At 40.1% G+C, this 26,540-nt stretch overlaps 1 protein-coding gene across 2 annotated transcripts in view; it reads right to left on the reverse strand.

The window, feature by feature from the left end:
* LOC138765093 (semaphorin-3D-like) overlaps positions 1-26,540 on the reverse strand; it is a 90,155-nt gene that overhangs the window by 18,792 nt on the left and 44,823 nt on the right. For both annotated transcript variants that reach the window (XM_069941799.1, XM_069941801.1), the window contains 2 exons: positions 14,396-14,524; positions 8,280-8,422 (listed from right to left, as the gene is read on the reverse strand). In XM_069941799.1, the coding sequence (XP_069797900.1) occupies positions 8,280-8,422; positions 14,396-14,524 (272 nt within the window). The remainder of the gene's footprint in view (positions 1-8,279; positions 8,423-14,395; positions 14,525-26,540) is intronic.

Raw genomic sequence — 26,540 nt, forward strand, 5'->3', positions numbered from 1 at the left:
GGTCAGCCATATTACTCAAAAAAGACTGGAAGGTCTTTAATCTTGAGTTGGGGACAGGGAGGGAGGGCAGTGCAGTGATGAGAGGTATAGTTCAATTAGTCTCTGACTAAAGTTACTTATTTAAAAGTACCCCACGTAATTTCAAGCACAACAGCTGGGTATGACATCTCTTGGTGATTCATTTCATTTGAACAAACTTTCCTAAATTGAGGCAATCATCAGATAAATGAGTTCAGATGATATCATAGACAGGGCTTGTGATCTAATTTCTCAGAGCTACCTAGAAATAAATATTCATAGTAAATGCAGGATGCTTTTATGAATTCACGCTGATACAGTGAGTTTGGAAATTAATGGCATCCTTTGTAGGATGTCATACAATGTTTAGTTACTAATTTGAATCATAACGAATTGACTTGGACATCCGTAAGTAATTCTAGATACTCACCATTTTTAGCTGACAGAAGCAATAATGTTACTACTCGAGGAATGCTTAACAGAAATGCCAACAATTAAATCCTAATGTCATTATAGAACATTTATTGACTGATGACCTGCAATCAACATTTAATTATACAAATGTCATCGATGACTCACTCTAACTCCTTCAGAATTATGCAAGATCTACAGCTCTGAGCATGAAAAAGACTGATAAATTATTACGCTGTTCACACAAGGGACTGAAAAGCTGGAACAGAACATAGTCCATTGGATACTTCCATTTATTTTATGACTTTCAGACGCTAGGTCCTCTTTCTAAAACACCGAATCACATAGAAGAAAATTAATGGGAAAGAATTTGGAGCAAAAGAAAAGAAATGTAGTTTCCTTTGACAATAGATTAGACTTTCTTGAAACTGGAGGAAATTAAATCCCTTCAAACCATGATTTCATTAAAGTATTTGGGAGCTTTTTGGATGCAAGTTGGATACAGCGTTTCCTGGTTTATAACAGCAAATACTCTAAGAAAGTGTTTTGGAATGTTCTGAAAGATATTAATCCTTATATTTGTTCTACTATTTATGTAAATTAGATGATCTGCAAATAGATGACACCATGTATGATACCAAAATACATATTTTTAATGTCCTTGAGTTGAAAACTTTATAACTGATCTCAGAAGCTTTACTAAATTTGCAGACAAATTTTGGCAAAACATAATTTAAAGATAAGATTTTAAATTAATAAATTATAGTGAGAATCTAATAGATTAATCATTGTCAATAGTAGTCAACTGAACTAAAGCAGCTTAATATGGTCTGGTGATGCCATCTCACTGGCTCTACACAAAGCCCTGGAACACCTGGACTGTAAGGATGCTCTTTATCAACTACGGTTTGGCATTTAACACCATCATCTTCTCAAAAGTGATCAGGAAACTCCAAGGCCTGGGACTGAACACCCCACTGTGTAATCGGATATGGATTTCCACACCTGCAGATCACAATCAGTGAGGATTGGTAAGAACATCCACTATTTCCATCAGTTTCAAAGCACCACAGGGGTGCGTTCTTAGCCCCCTGCTCTACTCACTTTACAACGGTATGGTTCGGTACGACAATAACACCATCTACACTACAAGTTTGCCGACAATACCACGGAAAGGTGATGAGTCAGCATACAGGAGAGTGATTGAAAACTTGGCTGAATGGTGCAACAACAACCTTGCACTCTATGACAGCAAAATTAGAGTTGATTGTGGACTTTATGAAGGGAAAACTAGAGGTATATAATCCAGTGATCATCAGAGGTGGAGAGGGTGAGCAAATTTAAGTTCTTGGGAATCCAGAAGCCCCTTTCACACTGACAACCCACTAAATAGGTGAGTAAACGACCGTGTTGCAGTACTGGGTGAGCTGTTCACACTAGACCATGAATTTCCTGGTTCATGTGGATATTGTGGACCTAAGGGTGGGGGGGGGGGGGTGTGGCCCAACCTCCAACAGCAGTGATGTCCCAAGTGATGTATTACGTACTCACAGGGCAATGAAATCGTAGTGAGAATAAAGCACATATATGCCCAATGTATAAAAGACCATGGGGAGAAAAACGTGCACAATTTAATAAGACATGTGCGCTCAGTGTATAAAAGTCTGTGGGCAAATCTACAGTAGTAGGCTTCAGATTGTTCAAACTTATGATAAACACACAGACCAGCTTGTCATTATTCCCTAAGCAATAGAGTATAACAACTATTTACGTAGCATGACATTGTATTAGGTATTATAAGTAATCTTGCGATGATTTAAAGTACAGGTATGTGCTGACAGCTCCACTGGCCACTCTGTGTCAGCTCCACACAACTGCATGCTGACAGCCCTGCCAACCACCCTGTGACAGCTCCAATGGCTGCCCTGTGAAACTACAAGGCTGACGCATGCACGCAGATACTAACATCACTAACAATACCCTGTTGAGCGGGTTGGCCATTCACACTGCAGCCAAGTCAACACCGAGTCAACTCGGGCAGTTTCTGATACAGCCCCCTATTAAGTATCCGAGCCTAGTTTATTTTTACCCCTCCTGCCCTGTTGGGAGCATTCACACTGCCAGGTGACCTGTTAAATACCCACTAAATATCCCAAGTTCTTTGGTAGTGTGAAAAACTATCTTGGAAGATCTTTCCTGGACCCAACACACTAATGGTATTGTGAAGAAAGCACGTCAGCACCTCTACTTCCTCAGGAGTTTGAGGAGGTTTGGTATGACACCAGAAACCCTGGCAAATTTCTACAGAGGTGTGGTGGAAAGTGGGCTGACTGGCTGCATCACAGTCTGGTATGGGGACACCAATACCCCTGAGCATAAAGCCCTACAAAAGGTAGTGGACACAGCCCAGGACATCACAGGCAAACCCTCCCCACTATCAGGAACATATACAGGGAATATTGCCATCAGAGAGCAACAGCAATCATCAAGGATCCACACCACTCAACACACGCTCTGTTCTCGCTGCTGCCATCAGGAAAGAGGTATCAGTGCCACAAGACTTTCACCCCCAGGTTCAGGAACAGCTGCTCCCCTTCCACCATCAGACTCCTCATCAACAATCTCAATCAGGGACTCATTTAAGGACTCTTATCTGTGCACTTTATCTATATTCTTATTATTCTCTCTGAATTGCACAGTTTGTTTGCAATCATTATCTGCTTAATAGTTCTTTTTTTTGTTCACATGTATATGCATTTTTTTTGCTCTACCAATAAGTGGACATTGTAGTGATATGCTATTACGCCACTAAGTCACCAGGGGCCACCATCTGACGACCTTGTATATAAAGCTGATTGGAGCTCATGCTCCTCCATTCTGACCTAGGCTTGCACAGAGGCAAGACCTATCTGTATATCTTAGTCTATTAAAACTAGCGTTTAACTTGCATTCTGTCTCGTGTGGTTGATATTAGTCACCATCAGTCATTTTGCCTCACCTGCAGAAAAAAAGAATCTCAGACATGTGATGTCATGTATGTACCCTGATAATAGATCTGAAATCTGATCATACATTATTAAACCTGATCAAACAAAATGAGCTAATGCATCAAACATGGATCCTTACTTCATCTGAAGTAAAACATAAAAGTCTGCAGATACTGTGGTTGAAGTAAAAACACGACGCTGGAAAAACTCAGCAGGCCAAACAGTGTACTTTATATAGCAAAGTTATACATAACCAATGTTTAGAGCTTGAGTCCTTCATCAGGTATGAGCAAAATGTAGGCAGGTGCCCAAACAAAATGGTGAGGGGGTTGGGCATTTTGAAACATTTTGTTCACACTTTGATGAAGGGCTCATGCCTGAAATGTTGGTTATGTATCTTTTATTTGCTGTTTGACCTGTTGAGTTTCTCCAGTATTGTGTTTTTATTTCCTTACTTCACCTACTCTCTTTGGCTTTCCAATCCACAAATGTTGATGTGGTGGGAGGTTCTCCCACAGTTATTCATGGCAGGCAGAATTAGTTAGCTGAAGAAAAATGAGACCGAGTTTTCCAATATTTTCCAATAAACTTTTGTTTTGCAGATTTTACCAGAGTTTGGACACGGTAGGATTCTGAATTTATCACAAAGGTTCTCCTGACATGTGGAAACACTTTAAAACATCACAAATAACTTACATGGTATGCCAATGACCGTTCACTGACCTCTGGACCAGTTCCAAGTTTAGTCCATAAATCTATCCTTATTCCTATCTGTTTGACCATGACATATTACTGAAACCATACATCAGTCACAGAAGTAACATAGTTATAGCAGTTTCCAAAGGGCAGTGGACTTCTAAGGGAAGAGGCAGGATAGGAAGGAAAAACACTCTGGTGTTTAACATTTAGAATGACTTTGGAATCCGATGATAATTTTAAGATGTGAATATATTTTCATTACTCTCAAATATTATTATTGGTAATGTTGAAAAAACTGAGCATAATTAATCAGAGAATAATCATCGCATACTTTGAAAGTTTGTCCCTGGATGGTCAAGTTAGCTGTTCTTACTGAAATTAACTAAAAACATCAGACACAAATTTAATTTACGACAGCAAAATGTGATGTGGGAATGAGGGAAAATACAGAGACAGAATATCTCAAATTTTCAAAATTTCAGGATGCTTTTTGGTTCGCAAAGTTTACAATTTTATGGGTGGGTGGGTGGGTTCACAACTAATGGAGCTGTTCTTCCTGAACAATTATTCCATCTGCTTTTGGGTTCATGGCCAACTCGGAGCTGTTCTTCCTGAACTATTATTCCATCTACTTTGTAATCATACAATTAAAATAGACCTTGTCCAAGAAATTGCTCTGAGTTGCAGCCACTCTGGAATATTACTGCATTGCCAGCAGAGTGGATACCTTGCTTGCACATGTAAACTGAGTTTCTATCAAGGAGGAACAGCTGTGAAAACCTGCTGGTTTCAATCCCAGTAGTTATGCCCAATTATTGCCCACTCGTGTCTTTCAGCATTACCTTTACAGTGTGTAGGGTCAGCAAGAGGACACGGTGGAACCTAATCCTACCAGGTGTGTTTCTCTTCTATTTGTCCCTCGCGTGCCATGCAAAATCCACCCCTCGCTCATCAGAGGTACAGAGATGCAAGGCCTTTTACCAAGTCCCCAGCTATGTCAGTTCTTTATGTCATTTATTCATCCAAAAATATTTTTGCTACAAGGGCACTGCACAGGTTGATAGGATTGTTAAGAAGGCCTATAGGATGCTGGGCTTCATTAATAAGGGGATTGAGTTCAGGTGTAAAGAGGTCATGTTGCAACTCGACAAATCTCTGGTAAGATTACACTTAGAGTATTGTCTTCAGTTCTGGTCACCTCATTATAGGAAAGATGTGGAAGGTATGGAGAGGGTGCAGAGGAGATTTACCAGGATGGTTCCTGGATTGGAAAACAAGCCTCATGAGGCAAGGTGAGCAAAACTGGGACTTTTCTCTTTGGAGCATCGAAGGATGAGAGGAGCCTTGATAGAAGTCTACAAGATTATGATAGATAGGGTGGAAAGCCAGTGCATGTTTCCCAGGGCAAGAACAGTAAACACCAAAGGGCATATGTACAATGTTAAGGGCAGAAAGTTTAGGGGAGACATAAGGGGTAAGGTTGTTTTACACTGAGAGCTGTGAGTGCCTGAAATGCCTTGCTGGGGATAATGGTGGAGGCTGAAACATTAGGAGCATTTAAGAGACTCTTAGACAGCACATGGATGGAAGAAAAATAGAGGGTTGTAGGGTAGGGAGGGTTTAGTAGTTTAGTATATGGACAGCACAACTTTGAGGGCTGAAGGGCCTCTACTGTACTGTAGTATTCCATGTCCTATGAATAGAGATGTTTTTATACTTGAAATAAATCAAAACTCCTTCAATGTGATGATGCTTTGTTAAATATAATTGACTACACTGTTTTAATATTTTAAAATTTAGACAAACAGCACAGTAAAAGGCCCTTCTGATCCTCAAGCCCGTGCCGTCCCAATTACAACCTATTCACCTATAATCCCAGTATATTTTGTAGGGTGGGAGGAAACCTGAGCCCAAAAATGAATCCCATGCAGATGTGGGGAGAAAGAAAAATTCCTTATAGACAGCGCCGGATTTGAACCCTGGTCCTTGCTGCTGTAATAGCGTTGCACTAACCCTTAGGTTAACTGCCCTTTTCTAAAGGTCATGTTTTCCAAAAAGTGATGTCATATAATTTCATAGAATATTTTGCCTTTAGTTTTGAATGTAAAATTTATATTGACATCCATATCAAACATTTTGATACCTATTGGTGCATTAGCACACCAGCATTCAACATTATTCGGAAAAGCGCTGATTTCTGGGAACACAAACAAGCACAACGAAAGTTAATGTCAAGACTAACTCTTCGGCCCTGAGGACACCTGAAACATTTCTGATCCAATGTAATATCGGGTCATCTTTGGACAGCAGACAATTAGACAGCAGACAAAATAGTTCTAAGCGTCCTCGTGGCTAATGAGGCCCATAAATCTGCTTCATGATCTGTCAAAATATGGCCTCAGGGGAGTAGGCTTTATGTCTGTGCAGCTGAAGTTTTGAAGGAGTGGACTGACAAGTAGCTGTCATGTCAAAGGAAAATAATTGCTTTTTGTTTAATGTTGTGCCAGATAATGTGGGAACATTCCTCCTGTTTCCTTAGCACTCATGCAGAATTCCCATCATTCTCAGCACAAGTGCTATTGGTGGTAACTTAAGGGGGTCACAATGAACTTGCTTGGCACAATCATGTTTGAATGAAATATTGAACGCAGCTTCAGAGAACAATTTAATTTGGTGAAGTGTGGACTTGAAAATGGGCATAAATCAACTTGTTTCTACGTCACTCAAGTTTGTTGCTTTTCTAGATGTTCAAAGGGAAACTTTGCTGGCACTGGGTGACTTGAAGTAAATTCATTTAAATTATTTATTGTTGTTTTAACATAAAAATATTGGCACTGAAGTTATGGTCAGCACAATGACTTGCTATTATCATACTTCTACTAAAAAGCTTCTATTTTGGCATTATGCTCATTTTCATTTATCTTTCTGTTTGCAGACTTTTGTTTACTGTCTAATTTCCCTGCTTCATTTGATCTCTCTCAGTATTGTCACCTGACGGTCTGTTTCTCTTTGGTTCTTCTCTCAGTGGATAGAATTCATTTCTCCAAGTCAGGGAGTCGTCAGTCGTCACTACATCCCAAGTATTTCATTACCACATGGAAGGATTGCCCCATTCAGGGAACAATCTATATCCACATTTTCGGGTGGCGCTAAAACTCGCAAAATACAGCTTGTCGAACAACTAGATATTATTCTCATATTTTATTCTTTTCATTAAAATAATCCACAAAATATATTAGTTGGTCATTCATCACATGACTCCCGTTAACATTCATCTGTGTTATAATGTTAAAATAAGTCATTTCCTTTAATACATTTTGGGATGTTTTTAATGAGTGTGATAGATTGTTAGATAAATTGTAAATTTTATTTATAATTTTATATAGGGTATTATATAATATAAATTCTTTTTCCTCTCTTTATTTCCAATGCAATTTAAAAAAAATCTTGTTTGCATTCCAATTCTTTAATGTCCTGTTTCAACTCTGTGTTTTGTCTCATTATTACTCTCTTGATGCCTTTTGATGTGATCCAGCCTTCAACAATAATAATATCTGGAGCAAATATGAGCTGATGGGCTTGAGAGGAAAGCCAGTGCTATGGTTTACAGTATGTACAAGCTTTCACATAAATTCCCCCACCCTTTGTTGTATTAACATAGGGAATAGGACTACATAAAAACACAAACCAGCAGGAGTATTTAGCCCAAGATTTGACATCATATTGTGCCCGAGCAATGATAATTTTTCAACAATAGACATGTCTTCCTTTTCATGTCGCCAAGTGTTACTACTGGGCGAGGTTTTTTAGTGGGCTCGCGTTTTATCCTGACTCGTGGCCTGGCTAATGAATGAAAGTAGCCTGATTGTAAGATTTTCCACGAGACGTGATTGTCCTATTTCTAACTCGTTTCTTATAGGGCAAGTAACCCATGCCCTACACATTGATGCAAAGAGGATATAAGTGTCTGGAGCGGAAAATGGAGGCACTCTTAGACTAGGTTGTAGATACAGTTTTACTCCTGATCAAATCATGGTGCGACTAATCTTGCAAAGCCGTCAAAAACATAACAATAATAAATTGCTCCATTCCTCAACACATCGGAAAAATAAAATGATTCAGAACTATTGACAGAAACCAATTTTTATGGTTCCACAAACCAACCTTACAAACTCTAGCAACTCTGGAGTAAATGGCTCTTTCAGTGCCTGCTGTATCCACTGCTGTCTCTCTTAAAAATATATATATTTTATCATCGGCAGCGCTTGAGGTGTCAGAGATGGCGTACATCCCGATAAATTTGGCATCTGAAGAGGAATAAAATATCGCAAATATGGTTCAAATTAGTTTAGTTATGAAAAAAATTAAAAATATTGATGCAATATTTAAATCAGGATGAGACTGTTAATATAATTGGGTTCCAAATGGAACCATTAATACATAATTGACCACATTACAAAGGAGGCTAATCCTTATTCTCCTGATCCAATAACAATCTTGTCCTTCCCCTCTATCCACCAGAATCCTTCACATGATACAACTTGAATTTATTGCTACCTGACTCCCTTAATTCCTTCAAAGCAAGCTCTGCCTGAATCTCCCTGGAGTAAATCGTTAATCGTCAGCCTTATCAGACTTGCCTTTCTCCCAGCACTGCTCTATGGATCTTTATAGAGTTGGCTCTCACCCTGCCATAGAATCGGGCCCAGTTTTCTTTCTTCGGCATGTGGTTATGAATTATGGCATTTCCAGTTTCTAGAGACCCAGGTTTAAAGCTTCTTCTCAGCCATGCACCACCAGGTTCAGGAACAGCTGCTACCCTCCACCATCAGGCTTCTTGATGTCAAACTCAATCAGAAACTCATTGTGCACTTTATTGATTTTCTTTTTATTCTCTCTCTATTGCACAGTCAGGTTGTTTACATCTTTAACGCTGTGGACAGTTTACTTTTTGCACTACCAATTAGTGGTAATTCTGTCCCACCCACAAGGAAAAAAAGGAATCTCAGGGTTTTACGTGTTGTCATGTATGTACTCTGACAAAAAATCTGAAATCTGCCCTGATCTTCCACAACCTCCAGTTCATTCTGATTGCCATTTTCAACCTAACATTCCAAGCTTCTGGCAAAAGCTCAGGCCGGTCTCTTCCATCATCCCTTTAAAAAAATAAATACAATAGGATTACTGGAATTAAATGTTAAACGGTACAAATATATTCTATGGTATCCTGAAGCACTCCCCTCCAATAATTCAGGTCCATGGCAAGAACTTGGAAAATTTCCATTATAATGGAGAGCCGCTGCTCAATGATTTACAACTGCCTTAATTTTTCTGGCATATAGCCTTTGGCTATTTAAAAAAAAAACAGAGAGAAATTACTGTGTGCAATTCTGGTTGTTCCCTAACAGAAAGGTTATGGAGGCTTTCGAAAGAGTGCAGAAAAGATTTACTGGGATACTAGCTGGATTAGAAGGTATGAGCTAGAGGTGATTGGACAAACTTGGATTGTTTCCTCTCGAGCTTGGGGGTGGAAGGGTGAGCTAGTAGCAGTTGATGAAATTATGAGAAGAACAAATGAAGAGTCAGAATCTTTTTCCCAGATTAAAAATGTCAAATACCAGGTGACAAGTATTTAACATGCAATCTGTGACATCAAACCTGGCACAAAATTTGTAATACTAAGGATACCAATGATCATTACATTCCTACATGCTTCTGAGACTTGAACCAACCACTCCAGGCACCACAAGACACTGGAAAAGTACAAGGTTCCATTATTGGAATGTAATACTACAGTTAGAATGTAGTATTATGTGACAATAACTTATGTCTACTGTAATCAGACAGAGAGTCATCACTTGCCTCACAGAATCCTACAGTGCCTGGTGTTCCCAGGCAGCCTCCCCTCCAAGTACTGACCAGGCCTGAGTCTGCTTAGCTTCTGAGATCAGACAATCTCAGGTGTATTCAGGTTATATAAGTACAATCTACAGATGCAAGGAAACTCTCGAAGCACTTTCTCGCATCAGTATGAACACTCAATGCTGAGTTCTTTTGTGGGAAAGATTTCTCCTTTAAAAAAAATCATTCACCAATTAATTCCTGCACATCTTTGACCTATGACAACTCAAAGTGGGGAAAGAGCAATAGGTATGTTATTCAGAAAATGGAATCTGTACAAGATGAGTGTAAAGATGCCCTGCAAAAATGGCAAAAGGAGTGCCCCACCTCACAAGCTACTCACCTGCCTTCCCCATCAACCACCATCTGTCATATCGATGGAAAGGTTTGCAAGTTCCAAATTGTCCACTGAACCCAAAGAAGCAGAGCGAAAGAAAATCCTCCTTGGGTCCCAGGGATTGCCAGGAGAATATTACAATTTTAAATAGACCAACTGCTGAAGATGCAGGGTCATTAAGATTCTGCATCTGTTATTCCAAACATAAGCTGCTGCGGAAACTCAATAGGTCAAGCAGCATCAGTGAAAGAACAAGAAATAGTCAATGCTTTGGGTTGGAATTCTTGATCAAGGCTGTGGAAATGGAGAAGAGAAACTAGTTTAATGAGGGCAAGCCAGGAAAGGCAGGACAGGAGTCCCATGTGGGATTGGTGAGCTAGGCAGAGGTGAAAAAGAGGCAAATACTTTTGTCTATCATGGTTCACTAATCACATGTTGGGCCCCTGTCCCACCTCTTCCATCCCGTCCTGTTAACACTAGCTTCTCTTCTCCATATCCCCAGTCTCGATGAAGGGTTCCAACCCACTGATGCTGCTTGACCTGCTGAGGTCCTGCAGCAGATTGTGTTTAGCTTCAGATTCCAGCATCTGTATGTGATAGTACAGATCTATCACCAATGTACATAGTGTATATAGTTACTGTATCTAGACTGTGCTTACAGCGATTGGCTGAGAGCTAAGCCACACCTATTGTTTGGGCCTTAAAGGGTTGTGTCCCTAGCCAGGTCGGATCATTCCGGACTGGTCGGCCACCTGTGAAGAGCTCCGGTCTTTTGCTAATAAAAGCCTTGGTTTGGATCAACAAGTCTTTGGTTCTTTCGACGAGCTCTACAATTTTATTAGCAAAAGGAATTTTTTTTGAAAGGGATGGAGCGTTTAACTCGGCCAGAAAAACTTGATATCGACCCACAGTCAGCTACAGCCTTCAAAGCCTTTAACTTCTGGCTGCTGAACTTTGAAAACTTCCTGAGATTCATTCAGGTGGAGGAGGATAACCAGCGTCTAACAGCATTGCTGTCTATGGTGTCCTTGAGAGTCTACGAGAACATCCAGGATGAGACCACTTACACCGCAGCCATAAAGGTACTGAAAGGACTGTATGATCAACCGGTGAACAGAGTTCATGCCCGGCTCATGCTTGCGTCGAGGAAACAACAGCCCGGTGAGTCCAGCAGGGCATATTTACAAGTACTAAAGGCATTGGGCAAGGACTGTAACTGTGTGGACAAAACTGCTGCCGAGATCACTAGCGACCTCGTCCGGGATGCCTATGTGGCTGGGCTCCGATCGAACGAAGTGAGGCTGCGTTTGCTCGAACAAGGGGTAGAAAAACTAGAGGACGTGGCCCGGATTGCAATCACAATGGAGGATGCAGCCTTAAAGTCCACCGAGCTCTCTAGGGACTGGACCCCTCGTTCTGATGTGAGTAAAGTGCCCTTCTACCCTACCCCTGACGGCCTGTCGGCTGCTGCTACCCTGCCCCGTGCGAACCCGAAATGTTATTTCTGCGGGAGGAACAAGCACAGCAGATCCCAGTGCCCAGCAAGAAAAGCCAGGTGCCAGAAGTGCCTTAAAAACGGCCACTTTGCTGCAGTCTGTAGGTCTAAAATGGCCGCCAGCAAACACAGTGCCTCGTGTGAAGCCCAACCGCCACTATCCCATTCAAACTCTTCTTCCCCAGAGCTCTCGTCCAATGAGAGCGAGGGCTCCCCTGCACGGCAACGCCTGACGTCACGGAGACGCCGAACCCGGAAGGGGCAACCCACCGTCGCAACCATGGTGATGGCCTGCCTCTCGCCCGCCGCTGCTGCCGCCGCCACAGTCACCCCCGGGGCCGACGCTACCGCCGCTGCTGCCACCGCCACGGACACCCCCGGGGCCGACGCTACCGCCGCTGCTGCCGCCGCCACGGACACCCCCGGGGCCGACGCTACCGCCGCTGCTGCCGCCGCCACGGACACCCCCGGGGCCGACGCTACCGCCGCTGCTGCCGCCGCCACGGACACCCCCGGGGCCGACGCTACCGCTGCTGCCGCCGCCGCCACAGACACCCCCGGGGCCGACGCTACCGCCGCTGCTGCCGCCGCCACGGACACCTCCGGGGCCGACGCTACAGCCGCTGCTGCCGCCGCCACGGACACCCCCGGGGCCGACGCTACCGCCGCTGCTGCTGCCGCCACAGACACCCCCGGGGCCGACGCTACCGCTGCCGCAGCCACCCCCGCGGCCAACCAGGTGCTCACCCTAGCGTCCATCGCTGACGACCGCCAGGGCCCGACCACCGATCACGAGCAACTACAAACCCCACTACTTACCATTCACCCGCCACAACAGCACTTCCGGGAGGTTCTCCAACCTGCTCCTCGAGCGTTGACTACGTCATCCCGTTGCGTGACGTCATCCCGTTGCGTGACGTCATCGCGCAAAACTCGCCTGTCAACTGCTTCAATAACATTAAACCAGCAATGCTCTCATCCCCTCACCAGAGCAATGGAACTGATTAAAGTGCATGGACACTACACCAATTGCTTATTTGACTCTGGGTCAACTGACAGTTTTATCCAGCCAGATCTGGCCCTCCGTTGGGGACTTGACATTATCCCCACTACCCAGAGGATCTCATTAGCGACGAGGTCGCACTCGACTGGGATAAAGGGGTATTGCATCGCCACGCTGGAAGTACAGGGCGTGACGGTCACCCACTTTAAATTATTCGTCCTTCCCCAATTGTGCGCCCCAGTGTTGCTGGGATTAGACTTCCAGTGTCAGTTCCAAACGGTGTCCCTACACTTTGGGGGACCCCACACCCCCCTCTCACATGTTGGGCCCCTGTCCCACCTCTTCCATCCCGTCCTGTTAACACTAGCTTCTCTTCTCCATATCCCCAGTCTCGATGAAGGGTTCCAACCCACTGATGCTGCTTGACCTGCTGAGGTCCTGCAGCAGATTGTGTTTAGCTTCAGATTCCAGCATCTGTATGAGCTAAGAAACTGCTGGTTGAGTAATCGGAACAAGACACAGTGCAAACAGGACACTTCCATTCATGTTTGCCTCAGTCTACATCAGGGGTGGCCAAACTACAGCTCCCCAGACCAACTGCAGTCCATTGCCCATTTTTAAGTGGCTCAGGGTGAATGTTTAAAAAAATAGAATATGGACTATTAGAACAGTCACTAACAATAAATTGCACTGTATGTACATTGCACTTCTTCATTTAAACACTAGATATCGCTGCCATTTTGAATACTAGACCCGACCGTTGCAGAGTTACTTATCAATAACGTTTACTTCAGTTAAAAAATGTTGACCTCTGTTTAAAAACAAAACATTTACCTCAATTCATTAAACATAGTGGAACCGAAAAGACGAAAAATAGCAAGGGAGGGCCCAACATTTCAGACACGACTACTTTTTCACAGAAGTCAAGGGGAAGTGTGTTTGTTTGATTTGCAAGGAACCTGTAAACTTCAATAGCCCATCTGCAGATTTACACATTACATCATGATCATTAAGGTGGACACTTGGGTCAAGAACTGTATTCACTGAGAGTTGTGGAGGAATGTTGGAGATGGCCTTGTCCCTTTCTTGATCTTTTCTCCTGTTCTTATTTTGCACCCAGCTTTATATTTTTCACTGCTCTTTTGAATGAGAGTTTTAAAGAGTTTAAATTAAAGAACAGCAGATACAGAAATGCCTACTGGAATATGTGACCACATCAATAAACTACTGTAATATCAACTGTGAAACTGTTCAGTAGTGTCGCCTGATTATTTTGATAGAAAATTAATTTTCGATAGAAGAGGAGTTTTCTGGTCTAAAAACATTGTTTATCTTGCAGGGCAACTGGTTGAAAACTCCCGGGCTTAATATTGTTTGGCCCGTGACTCCTTATATTTTTCAGTACGTGGCTCACCACCAAAAAAGCTTGGCCACACCTGGTCTACATTGTAAAAACTGATTCCACAGCATGTGTAAAAAGTTAAACATTTAGGTTCTAATGCACTCATTTTTTTTAATTTGCAGCAAACCTCAGTCTCACGTACCACTCAACCAAAGCAGATTGTTGTGTTCTGTGCGGATATGTTGATTTCCCAGGAGTTGTATGGGGGAGCGAAATAGAGCTGTGTCTCTCCCAAGAAAATCCGAGGATGTCCCAGCAAAGAGATAATCATCTGTAGATTTTAAAATGAAATAACATCATTTAGTTTTAGAGCACTGAAGGCATAACTCAACATCAAAATTCAAATGCATTCATTCATAGGTGTCTGTCAGCTGATTTTATTCTTCTCTATATTTTACTATGCAGAGAATTAATTTTATATGTACAATTTCAGTAAATGGAATCTCCAATTGATTCTGCTGAAGGCTTGGCTAACCTGGAGCTATCTCATTATTAACTACATGGCAGAAAACAAGTACCAATCCATCAACAGAAACACAAAGAACCAAAGTGGTGGTAGAGCTTTCTTCCATCTGGGCACCCTCCAAACAGATGGCCTTAACATCAACTACTCTGGTTTCTATTAAAAAAAAATCTTCCCCTTGTCACCTTTCCCACAGCTTGTGGTCTCTCTCTCTCTCTCTCTCTCTCTCTCTCTCTCTCTCTCTCTCTCTCTCTCTCCCTCTCTCTCTCTCTCTCTCTCTCTCAGAATCATTCATATTATGAACCATCTTAAAACAATAATATATATAAAAAATAAAAATCAATAGGGCACGAAAAGTAAGGCAGTGTCTTTGATTCATTGATCATTCAGGAATCTGATGGCAGCGGGGAAGAAGCTGTTCCTGTGCCGCTGAGTGCTTGTCTTTAGGCTCCTGGACCTCCTTCCCAATGGTATCAGAGTCTCTCTCTTTCCCTTTTCCTTCTCTCCTTTCACAGAGCCAAAATCAATTCTCCCCCCCCTCTCATTCTTCCCTCTTTCTCTCCCAGTCATTATTCAGGTGACTGCCTGCTTTTCCCTTATATCTTGAAGAAGGCCTCAAGCCCAAAACGTCAGTAATATACCTACCTTCCATGGATGCTGCGAGAACGGCTGAGTTCCTCCAACATTTACTGTGGATACTTACGCAAGAACCAAAGAAACAGGAGCACGTACATGCCAGTCAGATTTTTCTAGCGTGCTCCACTATCCCATCAGATCACGTCTAATCTATTCTAGGCTATAACACCACTTTCCTGCACTCCCCCCACATCTCCTGATTATCCTGTGCCCAGAGATGAGGGTGAGCAACTTTTCCAAGAGAATGACGTATCTGTGGAATTTTCTGCACAGGGAAGCAATGGAGGCGACCTCAATGAATAGACTTCAAATGCAGATAAATTGTTGCAATATAAGGGAATTAAGGGTTATGGGGAAAAGGCAGGTAGGTAGATCTGAGTCCAAGCCGATCAACCAACACCTTGACAAATGGCAAAGCAGGCTCGATGGGCTGAATGTCTCACTCCTGCTCCTACTCCTTATGAAATCAGCATCAATGGGAAGAAAAGATTTTCCCCCAAAATAGACTTCATTCACAATAAACTATTTACAAAAAGGAAAACCACTCAGTCTCTTTATATCCTTTGAGTCATGTCCATCATTGTACATTGTTACCCATGCTCTCTATTTATATTATTGCCACCACCATGACACGTTTTTGTTACTCGCTTCTCTATTGTTAGCGGGGCTTTCCCTGGGTCTTAGTCCCTCAATATCTGATTATGGAAGGACTCTGGACTGTGGTTATTCCCTACAGTGCCCTTGTGTTTGTTGCATCAAGACTCAGCATATACTCCTGAAACCTGGAGTGTGCCCATTGGGAGCAAAAGAATGGTCAATGTTGCAGACTGGAACCCTCCATCAGGAATGTGGAGGAGAGAGAGCTGACAACATGGTGGGAGGGTAGGAACAGGCCCAGTGGAGAATTGGTAGATCAGGGAGAAATGAAGGATGACGGACAGAGGCAGTTCACTGGCAGATGCAAGTCAGAAGGGGAGAGAACCAAGAGAGGCAAAGGGGTGGGTCGGAGGAAGATGAGTCACACAAAGTGGCCATGCTGCAATTTGATAAGCGAAGTTGATAACAGTGGTATAATAAAACTGAAGGTAAGGGTTGGGGGGGGAAGAATCTAAAGGAAGAATTAGGGTGGAAGAAGGAGGGGAATGAGAATGGATGGGGACCTGGGTGTGGGAGTGTGAGTCACCTTTTGGCACAGCTACTTTTTAAAATATGCAAGTTAAAGTTTGCCTAAGTGTGTCTATGCCAATTCTGTGCAGGGCAAAGGGTATGATTTTTTAAAATTGAAACAGACCTTTTAAAACCAAAAGCACAGTATCTGTAATTGAAAGACTCACATAAATTATTTTGCAAAAAAAAAATCTGCATTCGCTTGTGTCTCTAATTTCTTTTGCATTTACTTTCAACGTTTTCTCAAATATTTCAGTATTTCATACACATTTTGCAATGAATGCAATTTGTGGAATCATTTGCATATGGTCTATCTTTGATCACCTTGAAACAATGAGTTCAGAACTCAAGAGAGACCAGTACCAACCATGGTTGGAGCCAGAAAATGAATCGGTCATTTAAATATAAAACCATACTCGCAGCATCCATAGGATGTTCCATTCAGATCATTTAAATGAACAGAGTACAAGAGGATATTAGAAAACAACAAAGAAATTCTACAAGTTTTCTTTACATGATTTATTACTTCTGCAACTGGGATGGACTTTGTGACTTGCATAACTGATTAAGGAGATTACTGAGCAAAATAGGCTTGATAAATCTGGTCTTGATGCAAGTTATAGTTTTAGCAAATTTTGAACAGCATGTATTCATTTGCAACATAATCCATTTTACTTTTCATATCTAATTCCCCTGACTGGTTCGGAGCAGTACAATAGTGTTGAAGATTTTCCTCAGCTGACCTTTTTAGTGAATTCAAAAAAGGAATTTAAAAACTAACAAAATTATTTGTGCCTGGGGGAAATATTTGTGAGCTTATTCGCATGGAATTACATAAAACAACCAGACCAATTCTTCATGTATCCTCTTTCCATCACCCCAAAGGGGAAGTGTTTGTCAAGATTATTAATACCAAGAGAGTATTTACTGCTTCAAGTCTTTCCCATAATGAACCGGCAACACAAGTTCAATAACCGCACTTCCATCACACTCTTGAGGTGAAGTGTTCTGTTGAAGGATTGATGAAACCTGAGCAACTGTTTATGAAGGACGTGGAAATGAACTCTAAGAAAATACAGGGAGCCTGTAGTGGTTACCACATCACCTTTACAGCGCCAGCAATCGAGACCGGGGTTTGAATCTCGCTCAGTCTGTAAAGAGTTTGTAAGTTCTCCCCGTATCTGCATGGGATTTCCCCGGGGGTGGGGGGGGGCTGCAGTTTCCTCCCATCCTTCAAAACATACTGGGGGTGTAGGTTAATTGGGTATAAATTGGGCGGAAGAGACTGGTGTACTGAAATAGCCTGTTACTGTGCTGTATGTCTAAATTCAAATTGAAAAGAAAAATTTAAAATTAAATTTAAAAGTGCAGTGACAAGAACACTGAATTAAAAGTTGATTTCCATGGAAAGGTTTCATGTGATTGTTTAATCATTTTATCACTCTTGATGTATGATGCAGATCATATCAATTTAGGAGGCTATTACAAAAGAGTTTAACATGAATAGAACAAGAAGCTTGGATTTAGGTAGTGTAATGACCTTAAGCAAATGAAGTGCCTTAATTTGCACGAGCAACAGGTAAAAGTGCTGGAGAAACTCAGCAGGACTTGCAGCATCCATAAAAAGTAAAAGGAAGTGGACATTTTGGGTCAAAGCCTTTCATCAGGAGTGATAAATGACCTGATAACCTGCTTTTGTGGGAGAAAAATACCGGATTGACACCAGTCAGTAGCCCCTTTCACACTTGCCAGTGATCCCAGGAACCGGCCTTTAAAGTGGCACGCGAAAGCAAATTCTGCTCAACGCCAGCATCAGATGGCATCATCTCATTCCAGGGATTGCCAGCCTCGACCCCTATTGCAATCCCCGGCATCTGTAGACGCCAGCGTTGAGATCAGCCAAGTGTGAAACGGGCAATTGCATTTCAGGCACTTCCTATTAAAGGTAGGACAGACCAAACGCCGGGGATAAACCCTTGCTAGTGTGAAAGTGTTCAGTGTCCTGGTTAGGAGTGGTCTAATGTGAAAGGCCAAACCCCCTTCCTATCCCGGGACATTGAACGGCCGATTTACTGGGATGCAAGTGTGAAAGGGGCTTTTGAATAGTGCTTGGAGAAAGATGGAAACTTACAAATTCGAGTCAATTGCCCATTTTATAATTGACCAGATTTTACTTCTGACGCTTCCAAACATCCCTGGTGACATAGTTTCAAGCCTTCTATCAATGACTTGAGCTGAAGTTTGATGTTGAAAGATCAATGAAATCTGAACTATTGATTGGGTTTGTATCAAGTTGAAAAAAATAGAATTGATAAGTAATAGTAATTGTTTCTTAACAATCCAACTTCTATCTGATCTTGCCATTTTCCCATTTGGTTTATAATAAACTTTTAAACTTAAAAAAAGCTAATACACTGGGGCATTGCCCTGGGGAGATTTAAGAATATCAAAGGAGAGTGCAAGAAATTTCTATTTGATTTTCTGTTTCAGTTTATTGAAATAAAAATATACACATTGCAGAGTACAATTTGAATTTATGTTACAAGGTGGTGTTCAAATGCATGTTTTCTAGAGTGCAATTGACAAAAGACACTTCTCAAGGTGATTTCCTTTTTACAGAATTTTGAGAAATAACTTCAACATCCAATTATTTGTGAAGTAAAAGAGACGAAGCTGAATGAACAAAAAGACTAATACCAACTATTACAAAAGGTGTAAAAAATGTTACTGTTCAACCTGTCTGAAAAGCAGTTAGGCATCCTACTTGATAAATTTCAACATAAATTTCAACAAGTGCTCACAGCAATCTATTCAACTCGCACTGCAAAAGATTCTTTGACTGCACCTGCCAACCCCACAAAATTAAAGGATATTGAATGTCCACCCATGATGTGACATCACAATGTTCTGCTTGAATCTGAGATTCATTTTGATGGTCACTTGACTTTAACTTAGTTTGCTCACTTCAGATGCGCATTCAAGAGACTTGAGAGTATAGAAATGAGAGGTCTTTCTTTTCTTTTTAAAATACATTTATTGAATTTAATTAAAAAAACATACACACATATTAGTTCAATATATGGGATGAAATGTATGAAAAATCAGATAATTTGTACCTCTCGAATGATATCTTAAGCATACATGGTATAAATTGCGTGTACCCTTCCTAATCAAACCCATTTTTTAAAACACCAAAAGAAAAAACAGAGAAGAAAAAAAACATTAATCAAACCCCTCCTTCTAAACAATGAATATTTATGCAAGATAGAAAACATAGAAACCAAAAGACGGCATTGGGAAACCAGACTGCGTTACTCAGGAGCCTCCAATCACTCTAATTATTTAAATTATGGTAGTAGTCCATGGATGGGCCCCACATCTTATAAAAAAGATCACCTTTGCATCTTTAACATTATATCTTGATTTTTACTAAATTTAGGAAGGACATAACTTCCTGTAACCAAAGAATGATTAGGCGGAGCGCTGTCTTTCCATTTCTTTTTTTTAAACTTTATTTAATATTTTCAAAACAAAAACTTTTACAAAATCCATAATATAAGAATGAGAACTACAACTATCCCACCTCCTGCCCCCTCCCTCAACAGACCCCACAAGGGAAGCATTAAAAAAAAAGAAAAAAATATATACAACAGTTAAAGATATTACTAAATTCATACATTTCAAATAAGGTGCCCAAATCTTAACAAAAAAAAAATCATAATTATCATGCAAATTATATGTGATTTTCTCCATATAAATACAGGACCTCAACTCATTATGTCAACAATTTACTTTTATCTCAACTTCGTCTTTCCAAGAAATCACAACACATATACACGCTACTGCCAATGCTAAATGTCAAAATGCTGTCTGAAACTTATCTAACCACAAGTCCATAAATGGAACAGTATAACCCAACAAAAAAAATTTGGGATCTAATAAAAATTGCATTTTAAACAAATTTTGAAGAAATTCCCTAATTTTATGCCAAAATGATTGAACTTTATCACAAAGCCAAACAGAATGTAAAAAAGTTCCAACACATGATCCAAATCTAAAACACAACTCTGAATTACTAAATTCATATTTTTTCAATTTCTCAGGGGTTAAATATAACTGATGCAAAAATTATAATTAATCATACTATATCTTACATTAAACAATGTATTTACACCATCAAAACACATCATCTCCCAGTCAACCTGATTGATATCACAAATTAAATCATTCTCCCATTTAATCCTGGATTAATCTAAATTTATTTTATCCATAGTATCTTGTAACAATGCATACATCTCCGAAATAAAACCCCTATCTGAAAAATAAAAAATCATAAACTCAAATTTCATTAACATAGGAATTTTCATTTCTCTTCCAAAATGATCTTACACTAACACTCTAATTTGATAATAAACAAAAAAAGAATTCCCTGACATCCCAAATTTCTCTCTGTTAATTAAATGATTAAAAAATTACCCTCTTCAAAACAATCCTGCAATAACTTTATTCCTTTAATCTGCCAATTACCTAAAAATCTGTTATTCAATGAAAAATAAATCAATTTATTTTGATATATTGGGACCTGAACCGATATTTTACCTTTTGAATTTATTAATAAATTATTTTTGGTCCAAATCCCTAACAAATGTTTCAAAATTGGTAAATTATATCTCTGTAATAAAAGAGAATTCCACTTAAATACAAATTGATGTGGACAAGGTTCCAATATACCAGCCTCCCTAGTTGGTATTTTCTACCCTAGCCCAACCAGGGGGACACGAAACATCTAACATACAATTAATAAATCTTAATTGAGTTGCTTCATCATAATTTTGAAAATGGGGTAATTGCAAACCTCCCAAAGCATATTTCCAAGTTAATTTAAGCATCGCTACTCTAGCTAATTTTCCCTTCCATAGAAATTCTTGAACTACTTTATTTAAGTCTTGAAAAAAAGATTTCGAAAAAGAACAAGGAATCGAACTGTCTTTCCATTTCATTAAAATTGTTCGTCGAGCTATCAATAGAGTAATAGCTAAAATTCGCTTCTGAGGTGAAGTCAATACTATTTCCTCTTGGGGCACGGATCTAATTTGACCCTAAAAATGACTGATTACATTTGAAAATATTTTTTCCAAAAAAAATTCTAAACTAGGGCAAGACCAAAACATATGCATCAATGAAGCCTCAAAGATTTTACATTCATAATATAATGGAGAAAGGTCTTAAAATGTATTGATTTTTATTCTAGTACTGTAAGAGCACATGTGTGCATATTTTAAGGAGATGCAGCAGAAATAAAGTGTACCGTGGCCACTGCAGAAAACAGCTTGAGAATTACTGATGTCTTTGAGGGATGCCGACCCTGAAGAAGTTCTCCTCTCTTCGAAGGGAGTTCTGTGAGAGTCTCATTCCCTGCTGCTCTAAGCTCTATGACCATTAATGGCCTTTTGCCTGTTGGCCTGTGTTCCTCCCCCTGTCATTTCTTCCCTCGACCTCCAACCTTTTTATTCAGGCACCTGTCTGCTTTTTGGTCATATAATGAAGAAGGGCTCAGGCCCAAAATGTCAGTTTAAATACCGCTACCTCCTAAGGATTTCACAAGACATGGTGAGCTTCTCTAGCATTTTTGTGTTTTTAATTTTACAGTTACTGAGCTAAAAGAACAAAGAGTAGTTGGCAAACAGGACGCCATTGTCTACAAGTTCCTCCTCTAGTGACTCACCATTCCAACTTAAAAGTACATTGCTGTGTCTCGGATTTTTCTGAGTCAAAATCTTTGAGTTCCCAGCTTAACGACATTGCAGAAATTGCTTTAACAAAGGCAAAGTGCGTAAGTTCAGGAAGATGGCTCAATGCCTCCTTGTCAAAGTCAACAAGGAACGAGCAATGGATGTTAGTCATGCTTATTTAAAATAATTAATTTTGCAAAAAAAACTTGTGGGATTGTGGGAAAACCACAAAGGTTATTGAACAAATGCCATTTCTGGCAATGAAGAAGTTTAATGGAGATATAAATCTTAAACCATTATTTATATTAGAAAATCATTCCAGGATGCTTGAACATTGACCTTATGATGTCCAGCATATAGACATTAAAATATTAAATGAACTAGCTATGGGTGAATTTTGTTGTAAAGTCTCAAAAACTTTCATTTTATTTTTCTTCAGAACCAGGAAATATTTATAGTTCTGTTGCCAAATTAAAATATTTCTCTGGGTGGGAAATCCCATTAAATCAAAGACTATATAGCTCTAATCATTTTTTTGCTGGGCTTGTGTAATTTACTTCTTGGGTCCTCGCTTAACGTTGTGGATGCATTCTTGGAAAGTGCTACTTTAAGTGAAACAATGTTAAAGAAAACCAAATTTACCAACCACTCAATGGTTAAAAAACAAGAGAGTTAAGTTCCTACGGTTTATTTCTGGTCACAAAAACATCACCAAACTTCTAAATAATGACCCAAAACACTTCTAATATTAAACATTGAAACAGACATATAAGAAAAATTAGTAAAATCAAATGAAAATTACTTAATCAATTTTGGTGAATCAGTGAGTGACGGTGGGTGGCATGGGGAGGGAGGCTACTAGGATCCTGCAGAGATCATCATCGCTGAAGGGCAGAGAAGCAGCTTGGTTGTCATCATCACAGAAGGTGAGGGTGGGAATGTTTCAAGAAATTCCTGAGGGACCTGATGTTCCCTCAGTTTGGGGTGGTGTTGATGGTCATGGTGTTGCTGGAGCTCTAACTGCTCAAACTTTTTGATTAGCTGGGGTTTTAAAAAACATGTCTAAGGTTTGTTGTCATGCATTTTTTCTTCTGTTTGTATAATTCGTTGTCGTAGTTATATGCATTCATTATATCCCGTTGGCTTCAGCCTTGCTCTCTGAGAATCTTGCTCTCTGAGAATGGCCATAGTCATCTAACAACCAAAAAGCCTCAGACAAATCTTTAGTTGTTCAAATTCATGATGTTTCTGCTTCATCAGTTTCACCATCTTCCTCATTTATTTTATTTTTATTGTTTTTCATCAATTATATAACAAAATGACAATGAATGAAACAACATTATTCAAGGACTTACTGCATTACACTCCCTTTATCTCTTGGCCCCTTTCCAGCTCACCTCCTGCCTGACCCAGCTTTTCTTTGTATTATATTTATTCTCGTTGATGTTGTGAAAAGCCCAGCCTTTACTGACATCATGGTTTCCCAGCCAGTTCAGAGATGCTAAAAGGCAACCACTGCAAGAGTCATATTTTATCCAATCAAGGACCAAATGATAGATTTCCCAAAATAACATCAGCAAAATGGACAGGGTTTTATCACAAAACAGTAGCTCAATGGTCACCGTTATTTGCTCTTTAATTGTTTATTTATTGAGTTAAATGAATTTAAATTCCCCAGCTGGCATGTCTTGACCTCTGTCTCCAGATAATAGGTCTGTATTTCTGGACCACTAGCCCAAGTTTATATGTACTAAGTTAACAACATCTAGAGTATATATTGTATCATATAATATTCACTCAATAGGTTTTAAAGTTCATTGCATTGTTATATTATTATTGGATTACTCAAGTCATTTTGTCAAAACTTGCCAATTTATCAAACCAAGATTAGATTCATATGGCAATAAAAAGGTGTCAGTTATGACCTACATTGCAATTAGCATATCAATTGTTAAACATTACCAGGTGCGAACAGAACTATTCGCATTATAAGGGTCAAAGACTTAGCTATAGTTTTGGAGTTTGTGTTGCTGGAAAATCTCTTCTGTGTGAACTGTGGCAAGGTTAGTTTTAGAAAAATCAAATGATATAACTTAACTGCATCCAAAAGAAATACATTCAACTTGATTACATACATTCCTTACGTGATAGAAATGTGCCTGTGGGCGCTTCACCGATGGTTCAATTGGCAAATGCAAAAGCTTTGCAGAAATGAACCACACGATTGAGGAAGTTCACTGGCTCAGTCCATTAACTGTGTTCAGTTAATTGATCTCAGCTGCAGGGGTGCTATTATTTGGTATTTCTGAGCTGGGGTTTGGGGGGCTGGGGGTGGTTGTAGAAAAAACAATCAGGGTTTCCACTTCTGATTTCCTTGCTGCTGGAATGCCAGCCCATATGATGAAAAACAGAATGATTTTGACAGGAGGTTTAGTAACCAGACAGTAAAGATTTCAGAAAATTTACAAAAGAAAAAGATAGAAGTTGAGGAAACACTTTTTGACACATAAAGTTGATTAGTACAAAGCTATTGGAAAGATATCATTCAGCCTGAAGGGGTACAGAAAAGATTCACAAGGATTTGACCAGGACAGGAGGGTTTGAGTTGAAAGGAAAGACTAGATAGGCAATGGCTTTTTCTATGGAGTGGAGTAGGCTTGAGGTGTGACCTTTTAGAGGTGTGTAAAATCATGAGTGTAGAAAAAGTGCTTGGTTACAGTCTTTTTGCCAGGATAGTTTCCTAAAACTAGAAGGCATAAATAGACTGAAGAGGGCGCACAAAATCAGTGAACCGGTGCGGACTCGAAAGGCCAACGTGGCCTGTTTCCGCTCCATAAATGCTTATATGGTTATGAAAGAGAAGCGGGGGCAGGTTCCATTGTAAGGAATTGGATAACTCAAATAAAGAGGTTATGGCAAAGAACACTGAACCATGTTCTTCAGTATTGGTTTGATCCTGAGCTGTTTTTCTGACTCAATCCACGAGACTGCCCACTCTTGCCTCTATCACCTTGTCTAGCTGTCTCAATTCATCTTGAACCGGAAACGTTTTCAAACTCTTTGTTACCTCCCATTGCAACCTCCTTCTTGTTTTTGTGACAATCTCCTATCTTATAAACTTGAGCTCACCCCAAGTTGCTATCCAAATCTTAAGGCCTGTTTGGCTACCATCTTGTGTTTAAAGTTTCATCACATATTAAAATAATTACCTCAGAAACATGCTCCTTTAGAACCTCCTATGGACCTTCACCCTTCAGATTTCTGTGCTTTCCGTTTTCTTCTCCCTACCTTTGTGCGCCGTGCCTCAGAGATCTCGAGATATTTAGCCTTGAATGTCTTCCCCTCTCCATCTCTGTCCTCCTCACTTTTAAGTTGTTTCTTTTAACAAGTTTTGAGTTACCTCTCCCTAACTTTGCCAATGATACCAGATTTATCACGATATCAAATTTAGGAGAGATGCAGATACATTGCGAAGGAGAACATTGCGAAGGAGAACATTGCGAAGGAGAACATTGCGAAGGAGAACATTGCGAAGGAGAACATTGCGAAGGAGAACATTGCGAAGGAGAACATTGCGAAGGAGAACATTGCGAAGGAGAACATTGCGAAGGAGAACATTGCGAAGGAGAACATTGCGAAGGAGAACATTGCGAAGGAGAACATTGCGAAGGAGAACATTGCGAAGGAGAACATTGCGAAGGAGAACATTGCGAAGGAGAACATTGCGAAGGAGAACATTGCGAAGGAGAACATTGCGAAGGAGAACATTGCGAAGGAGAACATTGCGAAGGAGAACATTGCGAAGGAGAACATTGCGAAGGAGAACATTGCGAAGGAGAACATTGCGAAGGAGAACATTAATAAACTTACTCAATGTTAAGTGGTATTTGGAAATGAAATTTTGTTTGACTATGGAAAGGATATCTTTTTCAATTCAGGATAAGGTGTCTTTTTATAAGTTAAAGTGGACTCCATTTGCTAATTATATGTTTGATTTAAATATATGTTTAAGTGTGATATTTTAGTATTGACAATTTTTTTTGTTAGAATTTTTTTAGGTTAAGTTTTATCTCTTTTTTTGTAAGTGGGTATTTTTTTCATATATAATATTGTCAATTTTATTAACTCTTCACTCTATTTTGGGAGGGAGGGTTGGACTAATTTTAAGTTAGACTATTAATATTGTGTTACATTTGATGGGGGGGGTTATTTTGTGTAGTTTTCTGATGTAATATTGTAATCATACCTTTTTAAATTTTTTTTTCTATAAATGTCATTCTTTATTATAT

The sequence above is a fragment of the Narcine bancroftii genome, chromosome 5 (assembly GCF_036971445.1).
Source record: "Narcine bancroftii isolate sNarBan1 chromosome 5, sNarBan1.hap1, whole genome shotgun sequence".
NCBI lineage: Eukaryota > Metazoa > Chordata > Chondrichthyes > Torpediniformes > Narcinidae > Narcine > Narcine bancroftii.